The 18,937-nt window shown below is 41.8% G+C and overlaps 1 protein-coding gene across 2 annotated transcripts; it reads right to left on the bottom strand.

Moving 5' to 3' along the window:
• Nucleotides 1-700: 700 nt before the first annotated feature.
• On the bottom strand, nt 701-18,912 carry LOC118521586 (ATPase PAAT-like). Of its 2 annotated transcripts, none has more exons than XM_078077022.1 (6): nt 18,587-18,912; nt 17,722-17,925; nt 16,677-16,746; nt 12,188-12,394; nt 4,896-5,350; nt 701-1,842 (listed from the first exon to the last, which is right to left on the bottom strand). In XM_078077022.1, the coding sequence occupies exons 1-6, from the start codon at nt 18,748-18,750 to the stop codon at nt 1,608-1,610; spliced, it is 1,335 nt and encodes a 444-aa protein (XP_077933148.1). In that variant the 5' UTR covers nt 18,751-18,912; the 3' UTR covers nt 701-1,607. The 2 variants fall into 2 exon arrangements, with proteins under 2 accessions (XP_077933148.1, XP_077933147.1); XM_078077021.1 differs by having other exon boundaries at nt 18,545-18,912.
• Between the last annotated feature and the right edge of the window lie 25 nt (nt 18,913-18,937).

Consider the following 18,937-nt stretch of genomic DNA (forward strand, 5'->3'; position numbering starts at 1 on the left):
CCTGAGAGAGGGGGCCAGGGAAGAAGAGTTGCTTCCCCTTTCAACAGCCTTGGGTTTCAAACCTCAAGGGGAATGAATTCTAAATAAGAAGATCTCACCTGACAATTTCCACATGAGTACGAGGAACAGGAGAGATGGAAATGGAAGGAAAGGGGTCTTGGATTCCAGGCCCACTCCCTGCCCCCCCCGCCCCGACTTTATAGAAACGTTGGCAAAGCAGTTCAGTCCCCTGAGCCCTGCTTCTTCTGGAAAGTGAAGAGATCCTGGATGCTGCATGGTTGATGAGGGTGGTAATGATGGTAGCTATTAATGTTTGAGGGGTTTTGATGAGAACAGACATTTTACTACTTTGTAAATGGTGAGGCTAATGTGAGCCCTGGAGCACTCCTCCTGGTGAGACACATTTCTCCTGAATGACAAAGGAAATCTGATGCTATTGTGATATATGCTGTGAATGTCCCCTAAGTTAGAAAAGACTAGAAAAGGTGAGATGCAAATCCTCCAGTGACTGTGGTCACAGCCTGGTCCCTGGAGGGCAGTCCCGCTGTGCTATGGAAACATGAACAGAGGATCTAAATGAGCCCTTATTTTAAAGAATACATTCACCAAAACATTAAATGAGTGTGGAATGCCCCACTTCCATAAAAATAAAACATTTTAAGCAAAGATTCATTGAAAATAAAGCATTACTTAAGACAAGTAGTTTCCAAAGTGGATACGTTTATTTTTAAGTGCAAATAGATCACTCTTCAACACATATACAACAGTTCTAATTCCCGAAAATGACATCTGCTGGAGAGAAGCACAATCTTCTCGATTCACACGCCTCAATTGTTCCATGCACAACCGCGGCACGTCATACTTTCAACATACCAGAGGAGGGCTCTGGGAAGCACCTGCAGAGGCTCATAAAAGGGAGAGTTCCTTATACTTTCTGTGTTTACTGAGCTAAAACAGGATGAATTCTCCCATTTCACATAAAACACTGAATCTAAAGTATTCATCCCAACAAGGAATAGGCCAGTTCTGATTTTTACTTTCCAACTTCTCACTATGGTGTATTGAAACACAAAACAGCAGCCTCAGGAGTGGCCCCAGCGACTTTGTACATTGTCAAACATTGCCATCTTACTCATTATCTGAATTAAACACTACAAAATGTAAATTAGTGATCTGAGTGTAAGTATCCAATTTTCCATGAAAAATCAATTAGAAAAAGAAAAATTATCAAATACTCTAAGCATTATTTTTCATACTCCTAAGACTATAAAATAAACCCCTTTATAAATAAAAAATGTACTTCTATCAAACACGTTATACAACACAGACTCACGAATTGCCTTAAAAATCTTAAACATTTTTAAACACTAAACCCAGAAATACACATAAATTTCTGTAAGAGTAAATAACACTGCAAACAAAAATAATTGATGACCCTATCATGTTAATTTTAGTGCACAGTCCTGGATTGACAGTAATGAGGTCACTTGATGTAAGTAAGCTGATGCTCCTCAAATGACATTAAATACTTGCTTTGAACTCTGGGGGTTTAGGCTTTGCAATAAATATGTAATAAATATCTGCAGTACATCCTACATGTTGAGCACTTATCTTTCTCCATTTGAAAGTCTGTCTCCAGAGTCACACTGTCTAAGGGCCGTCCCAGGGGGTGGGGAGTAGGGATTCTGCAGCAGGTCCATTAACAGAGCCATCTTTGTATCCATGTGTTCCTGGAGTTGATATATTCGCTGATCGATGTGGTCCACAAGTTTCTTTTCCAGCAGTTCCATATTTTTAGTAAGAATCTTTTCCAAGTAGGTGCACACAGGTTGCTCTTCCATTCTAAAAACAAATGTTAAAAAACCAGTATAACAATTATCCCTGGTATCATAACAGAAACAACCGAACTATACTGAAACAAGCAGCCAACGTACACTGCGGAAATCTGTCTCCACAACGGTGCCGTCTGGGTGCAATGTATTTCCGGCTGCCAAATACATCTACCAACAGGCAACCACAACCCTGAATGCCCAAAGCATTCTGTATCTGATTCTTACAACATGTCAAGCATACGAGGGAAATGAGGATAGAACAACGAGGACAGAATGTCTACCCTCACAGAACAAGTCTCTTACAAAGGGTCTTTTGATTTTGAGCCCCAAATCAAAACTGATCTGGCCCAATTTTTTTTAAGGTCTCCACGTATGTCTTCCAAGAGCTTCCCCAAACAACCCTACAATTTCAAGTTTTGTCCTTGTCACCCGCACAACCTCACTAAATAATGGAAGGTTTTCTAACCTAATATGAAAACATTTAAAAATGAATGTAACTGGAATGGGCAGACAGAAATACAAATAGTAAAAAGGGGCGGCCGGGTAGCTCAAGTCAGTTAAGCGTCTGACTTCAGCTGGGCTCATGAGCCCAAGGTCCCTGCTCAGGGAGGAGTCTGCTTCTCCCTCTGCCCCTCCCCCCGCTCATGCTCTCTCTCTCTCAAATAAATAAAAGCTAATAAATAAAAAGCGCTCGTTTCTCAAGCTCACAACCAATGAACACCAGGACAGTGACTTTCAGGGCGTGGTCCATAAAACCCCGGGGTCGCATGACATTTTCAGCTTCCTAAGTGGCAAGTGTTCGTACGCTACTACTAAGATGACATGCGAACTCTTCATCCGGATCCTCATGAACATACACTGACATTTCCCAGAGGCTACACGAGGTGTAGTCACTGCTCAGGTGATCAAAAGAAGTTGTGGTTGAGTATTTTTCTGTTTCTTAGACTTTCTGAAGGTAGTCAATTTAGGGTATAAATATTTTCTTCAGACATCAACCCCGTTTATTCTCAGTACTTCTGCGGTCTTACTAGCTACTGATGCTATACGCTGGACGGCCACATAGATGAGAATGCCACCAGAAGCTAGTGTCGATTCTATACTTTTCACATAATACCATTCTAAGTTTTTTTTAGAAAATATATTTCTAATACAATTTGTTACGTTACTGTGTAATGGGTTGTTATTTTTTTTTAAAGACTTTATTTATTTGACAGAGAGAGAGCACAAGCAGGGGGAGCAGCAGAGGGAGACGGAGAAGCGGGCTCCCTGCTGAGCAAGGAGCCCGATGCGCGACTTGATCCCAGGACCCTGGGATCACGACCCGAGCCGAAGGCAGCCGCTTAACTGAGCCACCCAGGCGCCAACGGGTTTGTTATTTTTAAACAAATGAATCCTTTCATATACTCTACATAAATAAAGGGGCTTTAGAGTCCTCAATTATTTTTCAGAACGTAAAGACCAAAACGTTTGAGAACCCCACTCTAGAATATATGAGGGGTTTTTAAAACGCTTATTTTTTTTTGTTCCAAATAACTCCAGATTCACAGGAAGTTGTAAAGATACTAGAGTTCCCCAGTACCCTTTCCCCAGTGGTTACATCTCACCTAACTCTGGCAGAATACAAAAGCAGAGAACTGATGTTGGCACGGGGTGCGTGGATGCTGTTCTATCACACGTACACACATTCACGTGAACATCACAACTGAGATACGCAACTCTTCCTTCACGACAAAGATCTCCCTCCTGCCACCCCCTACTGTCACACCCACTCCCCTAACGCCCTCACACCTGGCAACCACCAATAGGGTCTCCATCTCTACAACTTTGAGGAGGTTATGCAAATACAATCACACACAGTGTGACCTCCTGAGATTCTCTTTTGTCCCTCAGCATAATGTCCTCAGGAGCCATCCAGGTTATTGCGGGTGTCAGTGGTCCGTTCCTTTTATTGATTACCACCCTGTGATATGGATATATCACAGTTTGTTTAACTGTTCATCTATTTTAAGACATTTTGGTTGCGTCCAGGTTTTGGCTGTTACATAGAAATAAAGCTTTGCATGAAGAACTGGGCATAGTTTCTTGTGTGGACGTAAGTTTTCATTTCTCCGGGATAAATGCTCAGGAGTAGGACTGCTGGATCACACGGTAAACGTTTACTTTTCAAGAAACTGCCAAAGTATTTTTTAGAGTGGCTATAGCATTCTACACCCCCACCGCCAATGTAGAAAAGATGCAGTTTCTCCACATCCTCATCAGCACTGGGTATTGTTACCATTTTTTGTTTTTATTTTAATCTTCAAATAACTGTGCAGTAGTATCTTGTGGTTTTGATATTCATTTCCCTGATAGCCATGAGGTCAATGATGATCATCTTTTCACTTGCTTATTTGGTATGTGTACCCTTTCTAGTAACATGTCTCCATGTCTGTTGCCCATCTTCTGATTGAACTTTTTTCTTACGTGAATTTTGGGAGCTACAGAAATGCAGGCCATTTGTTAAATTTGTGACTTGCAAATATTTTCTCCCACTTTGTATCTGTATCTTAATCCTCTTAACGGGGTCTTTCACAAGGCAGAAGTTTTACATTTTGATGGGATCCAATATATCAATGTTTCCATTACTGTGATTCTGGTATCACCTAAGGGCCTTTTCCTACTCTGAGGTCCCCAAATGTTCTCCTACATATTACTGGAAAAGTTTTATAGCTTTCTGCTTGTTTGTTTTTAAAGATTTTATTTTTAAGTAATCTCTACACCCAAGGTGAGTATCAAACTCACAACCACAAGATCAAGAGTTGCACGCTCTGCAAAAAATAAATAAATTAAAAAAGTAAAATTAAAAATTAGAGAAAAAAAAAAGAGTCGCATGCTCGGCCGATTGAGCCAGCCAGAAGCCCCTATAGCTTTACGTTTTACGTTTAAGTCCATGATCCATGTTCAGTTATAGCTCCTACCATTACTGGAAACAGCTACAGGCAGTAGTTAGTGAAACAAATCTGTTTTCCCCCAACTGATTCTTCCATCTACGAAACCTAAACCACATTTGTCTGAAATACTTACGCAACACCAACAACGCCTTCCCCAGCCTTAGTGATGCCTTCCTGCCACTTGGTGTTACGTCCCACACGGAGATGGTTAACCTGACTACATAAATTCTGGAGAAAAGGCAGCAACTCAGAGTTAGGGACATTTGAGTTGTCACTCGCTTTTTTCGGCAGGAAAGAAGAAACTGCGTTTCTGAGGTCATTCTCAAGAAAAGAATGGTTTTGTGGCACAATGTTATACTCTTGGAGGTCTGTAGTGTTTCCTCCACCCGGTGGCTGTAGACTTTTATCAACGTAAGCGTTTAAGTCTTCAGTCAGGGTTCCAGATGTCAATCCCGTTCTAAAAGGGAAAGGCGTGGAGGGTGACTTGTCTGAGGCTCCTGAAGCGACTGACGACTGTAGGTCGATCATACGTTTGTAGCCAGTATTTCCCAAAGCCGACCGAAGCTGCTCTCCGATGGGAACACAATTCTAAGCAAGGTGAATAAATACATGTTACTATTGGTAGTAGTGACAGCTAACTTTTGGGGTAATTACTGTAAGTCAAAGCAACGTGCACTCTTTCAAATGATCCTCTAAACATCCATATGATGTAGGCTACAATCTTAAGTGGAGGAGACCACAGCTAAGGTGAAACCAAGGCTGAAGGTAACCTGGCTAAAGTAACACAACTAGTGTAACACAACCAGTAAGTGGCAGAACGGGGACATGAACCCAGACCACCTAACTCCAGAGTCAAGGCTTTTAATGGTTTCCCTGTAGTTTTTCCTAACGGAAATATTAAATATTAGCATGCTTAGTAAAGTTGCATTAGCATTAATGTCTCCACTACGAAGGCCTCCTTAATTTATGGTAATAAAACACAGTACTCTCAACTGAGGCACAATAATTAATAATATTCTTAGATTTAAATATCACCCATCAAGTTTCCCATATAATAAGCTAACCTAAGGAGATCTTTTATAACTAGCTTATCATGGAAGATACACCAGAGAGCTTATATACTAGAAGTTTGATGTTTCGGGGCACCCGGCTGGCTCAGTCATTAAACGTCTGCCTTCGGCTCAGGTCATGATCCCAGGGTCCTGGGACCGAGCCCCGCATCGGGCTCCCTGCTCGGCGGGAAGCCTGCTTCTCCCTCTCCCGCTCCCCCTGCTTGTGTTCCCTCTCTCGCTGTGTCTCCCTCTGTCAAAGAAATAAATAAAATCTTTAAAAGAAGTCTGATGTTTCATCAGTACAGTTGCGACATCTGCAATGACTAAAATGAGCCAACTTTTGGCTATGTCTGCCTTAATGATTTGTAGGATAACAGATTATGTTTTACGGCCTCAACTGAACTGGCTATGCTATATCATTTCATGACAGGGTTCTGGCTCACTTCTGTGATGAGGTTACATGGTCTCCCATACAGGGGCATGTTCTTGCTATGCTCCTTGCTATGCTCTTCAGTTCTTCTACAAGAGCAAAGCAAAACTACTTCTAGCCTACGAAACTGCTAAGTTATAGGGCTGTATTCTAAATTGGAAACACAAAACTCTATTCTTATTCGGGAGATATCAACACACCCGTACTCCTGCTCAACACCTACTGAAAGAGACTGAGACAAGTGTTATACAGGTCAGCTAAAGAAACTCAGCACATACATTGTCTAGACACTCTAGAAAGTGATTCCTGGACTGAACCAAACCAAAATTCATTTGGTCAACAAATATTTACCAGAAATCTACTCTGTGCTTCTGGCACAGAAAATACGTGGGTGAACAAAACAAATGAAAAGCACTGATATGTGGAACCAATATGGGAGCAGAGAACAATGGAAAGAAGCAAGGAAGGAAGGAAAGTAGGAAGGAAGGAAGGTAGGCAGGCAGGCAATATATCATGTGGATGGAGATGGTGATAAATACTTTAGGGAAAAATAAAGGAGGCAAGGGGAATAATGAGAGCCAGGGAAGTCGGTGGCGGTGGGGGGGGCGGGCAGCAGGAGGGTCTCCATGAGACTTCTTTTACTGAACTGTACTTTGGAGGAATACTCTTTATGAAATGTTATTTTCTTCCACTGAATGCAAGGTTTGGATAAACCTTAAATTATTCCTAGAAGATGGACTGTATATAATTATATAAATTACATATATTATACATTATATATACAATACATTTAAGTATATACAAAATTTTAAAATTCAACAACTCTCCTTTGATAGAAAGAAGCCTTACTCAATCATGATGACAAAGCTAAATTATTTTTGGTAGTGGTAAACAGTCCAAAAAAACCTTAATGACAGAAAAATGAAAATTCTTTTAATTAAATTTTATTTTTAGAGAGAGATAGCATGATTGGAGGGGGTGGGGAGAGGCAGAGAGAGAGAGAGAAAGAGAATCCCAAGCAGGCTCCATGCCCAGTATGGAACCCGACTCGGGGCTTGATCTCACGACCCTGAGATCCGTGACCTGAGCCGAAATCAAGAGTCGGACACTTAACAGACTAAGCCACTGAAGGACCCCAGGAAATCGAAAATTTGGTATAAATAGCAGTGAAATCAATGTCAAAATTGTGTATGGCAACTAATTTGGCAGAAATTTTAATTAAGAAAATGTAAACGCAAATAAGGTGTTTGCTATGTGAGGTTTTCTTTTCTGATATACCAAATTTTGATTAGAAGAAATTCAGTGATTACAAAAATTAGTCATATTTTTCTCAGATGAGAGCTTTTAAGGTAATTTCCTTTTCCTCTTTGTATTAAGTATCATGGAATTCACAGCTAAGTCTATATGGCAGTGCAATGAATACACCAACTTTAGGTGCTGGTGGCTATTCTTCTGTTTCTTTTTGTTTCATTTACTCAGTTCTTTTAATTTTCTTGTGCTGTCTCACACATGGTGCCATGAAAGGTCCACCAAACCCTTTTAAAAGTAGGCAGGGGAATATGTATGAAATAATTTATACATATTTATTGCTTAGGATCCAGGTCAGATGTTATATGGAAAACACTTACAGAGTAGCTTAAAAGAACATAAAAGCATTCATGCAAAATTATGTCCACATACCTATACGTGAATATGTAAAGGACCATGTATCTGTGTATACACATCATTTAATACATGTGCACATTTACCCCCAGACTTGTGAAAAATTAAGGGTCTATTTCTGAACATCTTGTCAGATATCTGAAAGGACTGTCAAACTTTTATTATAAAAAATTTAAACAAGTATCACCTTGAAAAAGCAAGAAAAAAAGATATTTGTATTTCAAAGGTGAAAAAAGTAAACTGTAAATCCTGCATAACTGAGTATGTTTTCTTCGAGAAAAATGGGGTGCATCCTTTCATTCAGGCAACATTAAATGAAAACTATAGGCTAGGCACTTTGATATAGAATTCCTATTCCATTTTGCTAAATTGTAAAGCAAAAGCAAATCAAAGCCAGCAAAATTTAACTTGAAATATAAAGAAATAAGAAAATACTTTAACAAAACTTTTCAGAACACAAGCCACCCCAAAGCACAGGTGAAGCCGGGAAAGGTAGAAGGCTTCTAACAAAGCTTCCCAGGTCACTTCTTTCCCCTTCACGACAGGCCCTGCCCAAATTAATGTAGGAAGGTTCTAAATAGCGTGCGTGGTTACACAGCTTCCACTGAAGGAACAGTTTTGGTCATGAAACATCCCTACTATATTTATTTACTTTTAACATTTTATTTTTAAGTAATCTCTACACCTAACGTGGGGCTCGAACTTATAAGCCCGAGATCGAGAGTCACACGCTCTACCATCTGAGCCAGCCAGGTGCCCCAAAACATCCCTACTTTAGACTTAACAAACAGTTACATAGCTTACATGACACTTTCCAGGGAGACATTCCATAGATTCCTGCTTGTTAATAACATGCAATCCTAGAAAACCAGGTATGCCCCGTAAGAATCATCCCATAAAGAGAGCCTCCACACTTGGAAGAGGTCTTTTATTAGCATGTTTAAAAGAACATTTAACTGAATCACCTTCCTTCTTCCGCAGGGTTCCCCAAATGGCCCCATATACAATGATTTCGTGGGGAGTGGGGGGCACGTCACAACACGTGCACTGGATGGAAGGACTTGCATGTATTTCTACATACGCAGGAAACTCTAGGATACACACCAAGCTGGGGAAGAGAATGAAAGCTGGGAGAGCACTTTTATGATTTATTTAATGCACTTCTGAATGGATTGATATTAATAGCAGAGAGAACAGGTTATTTTTGGAATTAAACCAAAAAACTTAAAGACATGACAAAAAAAAAATCTTTCCATGTTATCTCTTTTTCCAAAGTTTAGTTTTTAGAACATAAAAATCAGTCCATGAGCTGATTTTACCTCATTAACCCTCTCTGATGTTTCCAAAGTCTTGCACACAAAAAATAATTTCGTCTTGTTTTACATTTTCTATCTCCATGGGATCCTTCTCCTCGATCACTTGTTCTTAAAATACACTATGCATTAAGAATCATCTGGGGATGCCTGTTTGATATAATTCCCGGATCCCACCTTCTGGGTTTCAGGTCATTGGTGACAGCCAGGAATCTGCACTTTATAAACATTCCAAGGGATTCTGATACAGGGAAGCTCCTTATCTCTATCATTCTTGAAACAAACCCATTTAACCCTGGGTACCTCCACATTCCAACTACCCCCATTTACTGCCTAATCCCTCAAGAGCTGGTTTCCATATCATGATCATTCAATCTGAACCCTGAAGATCTCCAAGAAGCACTTAGTTGACAACCCAAAAGGCACATATATCATATACTTACTTGGAGCCACAAACAAGACAGACCAGCTCCCTGTCTGCATGAAGCTTATATTTTAATGAGATAAACAGACCAACATCTAAACAACAACAAAATAGTCAAGAAGGCTCTGATGAAAATATGATGCAGATTTGGAGGCAAAGGCTATTTTAAACCGGTGGTTGGGGAAGGTCTCACTAAGGATGTAACATTTAAGTTGAAATCTGAATAAAAAGAAAAAGCCAGCCCTGCCCCAGTCTGGGGAAGAGGCTTGTGGAGAAAGAGAAAAATTAAGAGTGCCAAGGTCCTGAACACACTTGAATATCTGAGCACTACACACATCAGCATGTCTGGAAGCCAGGTGTCCCAGGAGATTTGGCAGGAGATGAGGTTAAGGAATCAAAGAAGGCCCAGATCTTAGACGCCAGGGTAAGGAATCTGGGTTAATTCTGAGTGTGATGAGAAGCAGTCAGAGGGCTTTACACAGGGAAGGATGAGTCTGATTTACCCTTTGAGATTATTCTGGTCACCCTGTGGAGAATGGACTGCAGTCGAGCAGGAGGACCAGTCAGGGACTTCCTGAGGATCGAGGTGGGGTGATGGTACGAGAGAAAGAAAAGTATGGAACTGGTACTTTTTTGAAACCCTCCTTTCCAGGGTTCCCATGATAACCATCAACTCTCCCAGTTTCCCTGTCTTGCCCATTGCGTCAGTGACACCTGTACTAAATTACTATTGGTAAAGCTCACAAAAGGTACACAAGTTGTTGATTGAGACTATTTCTTTTAAACTTTCCCATGAATCCTTTATCTTAGCAGTATTATCGTTTATAGATTTTGAACACGACAGAATTTATGTTAAAAAGAGGAAGCAGGGGTGGCTGGGTGGCCCAGTCGTTAAGCGTCTGCCTTCGGCTCAGATCATGATCCCAGGGTCCTGGGATCGAGCCCCGCATCCGGCTCCCTGCTTAGCGGGAAGCCTGCTTCTCCCTCTCCCACTCCCCCTGCTTGTGTTCTCTCTCTCGCTGGCTGTCTCTCTCTCTGTCAAAAATAAATAAATAAAATCTTAAAAAAAAAAAAAAAAAAGACGAAGCAATGCCACATTACGCAACTACTAATGTCAGCACCACAACCTGAAATCAGGTCTCCTGACATCAGATCTTCCCTCGTGCTACTTGGTCACATCGCTGGTCTTCCGCTGTTCTATTCGTTTTCGTGCTCCCTATTATCCTTACCAAACCTAGCTACTCCCCATGGACCTTTCTTCCTTGCTCCGGCTCTCCCTTCAGCACTTTCCCTGCCCTCTACTGGGTACATCTCTCAAGCCTCCCTTCGGCTCCTCCGCCTCCACCCGCACACCCTCCTGTGCTTCCAAAAGCTCGCAGCATCATCCCACGAACTGTCTGATTCACATCTACAACTTGATATTCCCAAAATCAAACTCCCTTTTTCCCAAGCGGTCTCCTCCCTTGGGTTCCATTTCTATCGTTGGTATCACCATCTTCCAAACCTCAACGTCCCCTTTAACTCTGTTTTTCTCTGGCAATACCAATATCAAGTTATCTAGAGCTGATGGCACCATCATGGTCACATCTCACAATCCAGCATCAGGTTACACGTCCAATTTTAGACCCTCCTTTCTCACCTGGATGAGGAAAGGAACATGGAACTGCTCCCCCTGGCGTCTCACATCCTACTGATCACTGTTCCTTCTCACTCCTCTTACGCATAGCACTAGGTTAGAGTTTCTCAAAATGTAGGCAAAACCATGCATGTACTTTTAAAGTAACATTCAAAACCCTCTATGATCCAACCTCAAGCTAACTCCCCCAACCACTTCTTCGCCCCAGAGAAGTGAACTTCTATTCATTTCCTAGCTATATCCTGTTCCTTCTAGCACTGAAGAGTTAATCCATGCTATTTTCTCTCTCCCGAATTGCATCCCTCCAAATTTACTTGCCCGGTCCCATCCTTCTTCCTTCAAGACCTAGATAAAATGAGACTTTATAAAGATCCTTTTTTTTTTTTTTTTTTTTTAAAGATTTTATTTATTTATTTGAGAGAGAGAGAATGAGAGACAGAGAGCATGAGAGGGAGGAGGGTCAGAGGGAGAAGCAGACTCCCTGCCGAGCAGGGAGCCCGATGCGGGACTCGATCCAGGGACTCCAGGATCATGACCTGAGCCGAAGGCAGTTGCTTAACCAACTGAGCCACCCAGGCGCCCTATATAAAGATCCTTAAAGACGGGCTACAAACTAATTGATCTCTGAACTTCCTAAAGTGCTCCAAACATTGCCTTATTCACTGAGAAGGTGCTTAATAAATACTTGCTGAATGAATGAGTAAATTCATGGAAAATTGTAAAGATCTGTAGTAAGATATTTTGTAGAAGAGAAAGTCTACAAAATGTTATTTTACAAAGCAAATAAAGGTAACGGTCAAATCAACAGTCAAAGTTCAAAGAAAAAACTTAAGTCAATACGTGTCCTTATAAAAAGCCGTCATTCTGAAATTTTTAATGGTACCTCGACAGAATCCATGTCTACCTACCTGCTGCTGAAATTTAACCATATTCATCAGTTGCTGAGCACCAGGTGACAACTTTGACCCCATGGCCTCCATGAGAGTTTGGACCCTCTGCAGGTCTATCCTTGATCCTAGAGCAGGAGAGCTTGTTGAAGAATTTGTTGAAACCCGCCTCAATTGTACCACAATTTTACTGATGAACACACACTGCTTTTCACCAAAGGAGAGCAACTATTATAAAACAAAGAAGTTCCAGAAAATAATAATATTAAACAGTAATCACTATTAAGGTCACTTTTCTATATAAACTAGCAATAACGTATTTAGGAAAATAAACTTAAAATACATGTTCATTTTTAAGTTTTCCTGAAAATTTTAACGATCAGCACTTCTATTTTACCACAAGGCTCATAAGAACGATTTATAAAAAGAATACCATCTGAAACTGAATAAATACACAGAATATACAAAAGGGGCTACGATAAGATTTCATTCACTTAAATTAATGAATAAAAATAAACTATACCAATCTGAGAATTTAACACAGCACGGCTAGCTATAATACTATTTAATACAAAAGAAGGCTTTACAAATGCACTTCCAAAGTATTTACTGAAATACTAAAAATAAGTCAGTCTTTTAGAATTGAGAATTTTAAGAGAAAGTTAGATATGGTCTAACATAACCTACTGGTTCACACACAACAAGATGAGGTCAGGGGTGATTTTCTGACTTGTCACAGGATTACCAAATTGGTAAAAGTCAAGCTGGGAACCCAGCCCTCTGGCTCTATAGCAGTGTCCTGCCCAATGCTTTAGGCTGCCTTATTTCATCCATGTTTCTGAACCAAAAGACATTTCTTGTGTCATACGGACAACAAAGTAGCAAAGTAGAAAGGGACCAGGATTTAGAATCAGTCAATGATGACTCTACTTAGAGCCTGTGTGACCCCGGGGAAAAGGCAAAAACCTAAGTCAGGAATAAAATGAGGGAGGGTAAAAACAATGATTTTACACGGTTGTTAGGAGGATTAGGTGTTAAAATTCCCAGTACCTACCACTGTAAGTAAGAGCTCAAAAAGACGGGTCAGTAACTTTTAACTTTCATATACTACTGCCCCAGAACAACCTTTAGTAGGCCTAGGATTTCTCTAATGAGATTACCCTTAGCATTCCCATAGAACTTCCACAGAACAGGTAACAAAAAACACTTACCTTCAGAGACACATACAAAACCATTTGTAACATGACAACACAAGTCAAGAACCCATAATCCAAGAACTCTGAGTGTGGCACCAAAGAAGTGACTGTCCTCAACAATTAAGGAACCTCTGCATTAAATTTACACACCTACCTTCTAACCTCTCTGCTACCCCCCTCTGCTTTTTCACCCCCATTGCTCCACCACTGAATATGGGACATATTTTACTCATTGAGTCAGCTTATAATCTATTTCATCACACTAGAATGTCAGCAACATGAGGGCAGTCATTCATTATATTACTGATCATTCCTACATGCCTAGTTACAGTATCTAGCATCAGTAGGCATCCAAATACTGTTGAATGCATGAAACACTTCATTTAAATGAATCTGGAAGCTATTAATATATACCATATAAACCAGTATCTTGGAATAATCAGTTCTGTAAATTTGGTACCAGCAGGCTATGAAATTACTTACTGTTTCTTATTCTAAAGTCTTGTAACCTTGTATAAAGTAATGTGGAGATAAAAACATAGCAAGGATTTATTTCCTTTTTAAAAAATTTAAATTTAAAAACAGTTTTATTGAGATATAAAGTGCCAAACAATCAAATGATTTAAAGTATACAATTCAGTGGATTTTAGTATATTCAGAGTTGCGCAGCCATTATAGTTTTATTTTATTCTATTTCTTTTCTTTTCAGATGTTTTTTAAGTTCTAGTTAGTTAAGATACAGTGCAATGCTGGTTTCAGAAGTAGAATTCAATGATTCACCACTTCCACATAACGCTCAGTGCTCATCGTAACAAGTGCCCTCCTTAATACCCATCACACATTTAGCACATCCCCCACCCACCTCCCTCCAGCAACCCTGTTTGTTCTCTGTCTTTAAGAGTCTCTTATGGTTTGTTTCTTTTTTCTCCCCCTGCCCCATATGTTCCTGTTTTCTTTCCTAAATTCCACATTTGACTGAAACCATATATTTGTCTTTCTCTAACTTTTATCGCTTAGCATAATACACTCTAGCTCCCTCCATGTTGTTGCAAATGGCAAGATTTCATTCATTTTGATGACTGAGTAATATCCCATCGTATACATATACCACATCCTTAATCATTCATCAGCTGATGGACATTTGGGCTCTCTCCATAGTTTGGCTGCTATAAACATCATTGTTGATAATGCTGCTATAAACACTGGGGTGCATGTACCCCTTCCAATCTGTATTTTTGTATCTTTTGGGTTATTACCTGGTAGTGCAACTGCTGGGTCGAAGGGTAGTTCTATTTTTTAACTTTTTGAGGAACCTCCATACTATTTTTCAGAGTGGCTACACCAGTTTGCATTCCCACCAACAGTGCAAGAGGGTTCCCCTTTCTCCACATCCTCACCAACACCCGTTGTTTCTTGTGTTGTTAATTTTAGCCATTCTGACACGTGTCAGCTGATATCTCATCATGGTTTTGATTTGCATTTCCCTGATGATGAGTGATGTTGAGCATCTTTTCACATGTTTGTTATCCATTTGTAGGTCTTTTTTGGAAAATGTCTGTTTATGTCTTCTGCCCATTTCTTCACTGGATTATTTGTGTTTTGGGTGTTGAGTTTGAGAAGTTCTTTAAAGACTTTGGATACTAACCCTTTATCAGATGTCATTTGCAAATATCTTCTCCCATTCCGTAGGCTGCCTTTTAGTTTTGTTGTGTCCTTCACTGTGCAGAAACTTTTTATCTTGATGAAGTCCCAATACTTCATTTTGGCTTTTGTTTCCCTTGCCTCTGGCAAGAAGTTGCTGTGGCCAAGATCAAAGACGTTGCTGCCTGTGTTCTCCTCTAGGATTTGGATGGTTTCCTGTCTCACATTTAGGTCTTTCATCCTTTTTAAATTTATTTTTGTATATGGTGTAAGACAGTGGTCCGGTTTCATTCTTCTGCATGTTGCTGTCCAATTTTCCCAACACCATCTGTTGAAGAGACTGTCTTTTTTCCGTTGAATATCCTTTCCCACTTTGTTGACGATTAGTTGACCACATAGTCGTGGGTCCGTTTCTGGGTTTTCTATTCTGTTCCATTGATCTACGTATCTGTTTAGGCGCCACTACCATACTACCTTGATGACTACAGCTTTGTAGTATAGCTTGACGTCCAGAATCGTAACGCCTCCAGCTTTGTTTTTCTTTTTCAGGACTGTTTTTACTACATGGGGTCTTCTGTGGTTCTGTACAAATTTTAGGGTTGTTTGTTCTAGCTCTGTGAAAAATGCTCATGGTATTTTGATAGGGATTGCATTAAATGTATAGATTGCTTTGGGTAGTATAGACATTTGAACAATGTTTGTTCCCCTAGTCCATGAGCATGGAATGTTTTTCCATTTCTTCGTGTCCTCTTCAATTTCATTCATAAGTTTTCTATAGTTTTCAGAAAATAGATCTTTCACCTCTTTGGTTAGGTTTATTCCTAGGTATGTTATGGTTTTTGGTGAGAGCCATTGCACTTTTAGAACATCACCCAAAAAGTAGCCATGTTCCCCCTGGCAGTCACTCCCCATCCCACCAATACCCACCCCCCCCCAGCCCTAGATAGTAAGTAATCTACTTTCAGTCTCTGTGGATTTGCGTATTCTAGACCTTATATATACATACACAGAGAATCATACGTGATCCCAAGTTCTTTCGCACGGTATGTTTCAAGGTTCATCTGTGTTTCTATATGCTTTTCATGACCGAATACTTTTCCATTGTGTGGGTATACCATATTTTGTTTACACATTCAGTGATGGACCATTGGGTTGTTTTCTTTGCAACCTTTTGGCTATTAGGAATGGTGATGAACATTCATGTACATACCAAGATTTTTTTTTTTTTTTTTGGTCCTCTAATTTATCCATGAAGTAGTTCGAAAGAAATAAAGAGATTTGCCCAAGGTCACTTGACTAGGCAACAAAACAGGAGGAATATCCTGGGCCTATGCCTTCCAGCTCAGTCACTTTTCTCTAGGCTCCAGTGAGAACACTAAAGTTCACCTCAATGATATTTTTCATATTCAAGACATCAGTCCAAATCCCTTTAACTTTTGGATGCTCTTCTCTAAAACTCCCCCAATTCCCTTCTTTCTTGATATATCTCCCTATATCTTTCTTGATATAATAAAGCCAAAACTGCTTATAGTTTTCATGACACCATATTTTTATATAAAGATAATAAGGAACAAAGCTGCACTAACCATATTACTGAACCAACAGAAAACAAGTACAAATCATACAGAAACATTTGCAGTTGTCAAACTAGTTAAAATCTAGTGATGACTTACCTTTACTTTACAAGCATGACTGGAGGACTCCAATTTTAAATATTTTTTGTAGAAAATAATTTTGTGCTCACTAAAAATAAAATGGAATTTAAATCAATTTTACTTCTATTAGTTTTAATAGTTACATTTAAAAATGAATTGTTCCAAATGAATAAACAAAGAAACAGCAGAATCAGCTATAAATACAGACAACAAACTGACGGTTGTCAGAGGGATGGGCAAAATGGATGAAGGGGAGTGAGACAGACACAGGCTTCTGGTTATGGAATGAATAAATAGTGGGAATAAAAGGTACAGCATAGGAAATACAGTCAGTGATACTGTAGTGGACTTGCATGGTAACGATGATACTGTAGAGGCAATATGTCAACGACACTGACATAATACTGTACAGTAGCAGACGGTGGTTACACTCGTGGTGAGCACAGCATAACCTATGAAGATGCGGAATCACTAGGGCGTACACCTGAAACTAAGGTAATGTTGTGTCAACTATACTCAAATTAAAAAACCCACTTTTTCTAATTGTTTCTAAGCCATTCCTTAAATCCTGAGATTGAATTCGGGTAGAATCCTGGTATCAGAACCTGGAGAAGAACCACACGCTAACGCGCTGCCTGTGGGTCACACAGAGGGCGTGCGGCCAGTCGCGGGCCTGCGCACCGTTTGTAATGGACGTCCTTTCAGAACAATGTGTTCAACGTTCCAGACTAACTGCCCAATGGCCTTTGGGCAACAGGCCACTGTGTGCTCATGGAGACAGCCAAGAAGCAGGAATAAGGACTGACTGTAGTCCACACGGTCGGACCGACTGGTACGACCCTCTACCCAGTCACCTCCCTCAGTCGGCCCGAAATCTCCACACGTACAACAATGAGAAAGCTTAGACTCTCAAAGAGCCCTTAAAGGGAGAAACTGAGGAACTGCCACTCCTGCTGGTATGTGTTTATCTTCTCCTCCCCGGCGTCTGGCCTCAGTGTCAGGCCACCGACAAACACCACAAAAGCCGAGGACAGTCACACCGCCGCGCGAACAAGTTACAAACCTGTTATCCCGATCACTACAAACATTCTCGCCCCTGCTGGTTCCACAGTACTCGTCTCCTAAGTACACTTCCATATTTCTTGCTGAACTCAAAACGCCAACAGAAACGATTTCCTCGCCTCCGTGAGGGTCACATCTCAGGTAAAGGAAGCAGGGCTTTTCATCGGGGCTGTTCAGGCTGCTCTTCAAAACCACCAGATCGTGGCTGAAAAGAAAACCGTCCAACATTGTCCTCAGTCTACTTGTCCGAGCACCGCCCACAACCCTCTCATTAGGCCGCGGTCCTCCTAACTCACGTCTTCATTTACCACTGAGGTCCCCGCACCTTCCCGAGCCCCCAACAGACGCTGGATACAGATTCCCAAGGAAATGCACACTCCGGACACCAGGGCTTTGCCCTCTACGGTTCCCTCGATTGCCGACGCGATCCCCGGTAGCTACGTCTCATTTCAACAGAAAGAGTTCGCTGGGACCTACTGTGTGCACCAGAGTGGGAAACAGAAGACACTACGAGGCAAACGCCTATCTTTTCCATAACGAATCCGATGGGGGCTCTCGACAGTCACATTTATTAACGCCGACTCGGGTCGACAGGAGGCCTTTGCTGGTTTTGCGCGGGGAGGGGGAGGCGGAGCCCGGTTCCGACCCGGCGGAGGAGCGGGTCCCCGGCCGCCAGCCCCGCGCCCGACACTCACGGCCCCGGCCCCGCCTCCGGCCCCCGCTCCCCGCACACACCTGCCGCCAGCTCCGCTCCCGGATCCCGGGCCCACACCCTCTCCCCGCACGGCCCCCACCCGCCTTCCCGGCTGCCCCAGGGGCACGACCTTCCCGCAGCGGCGGCCCCAGTCCCCGCCGGCCCGGCGCACCCCGGGGCAGGCGGAGCCAGCGGTTCCTCCCAGTCCAAGTCCCGGGCGCCGAGGTCAGCCCGGGTGAGACGGAGGCTGTGGGCCAGGGCTCCGCAGGCGGCATCCCAGGAAGAGGCCAGCATCGGGCGGCGGGTCAGTCCCACGTCCTCGGCCCCGGTCTCCATTCTGCCGCCGCCAGTTCAGGCTGAGCCCGGAACCTCTCTTCCAGGGCTTGCGTTTCTGCCAGGAACAGAAGGGAGGCGAAGAAGCAGACCGACTTCCGGCTCGGCTGGCTTCAAACCCAAGACCCACCGCTCCTCGCCCAGCCGGGAAGAAAACCAGGTACCGGAGACACGCATGCGCGCGTCAACC

This window comes from Halichoerus grypus, chromosome 7, assembly GCF_964656455.1.
Source record: "Halichoerus grypus chromosome 7, mHalGry1.hap1.1, whole genome shotgun sequence".
Classification (NCBI taxonomy): domain Eukaryota; kingdom Metazoa; phylum Chordata; class Mammalia; order Carnivora; family Phocidae; genus Halichoerus; species Halichoerus grypus.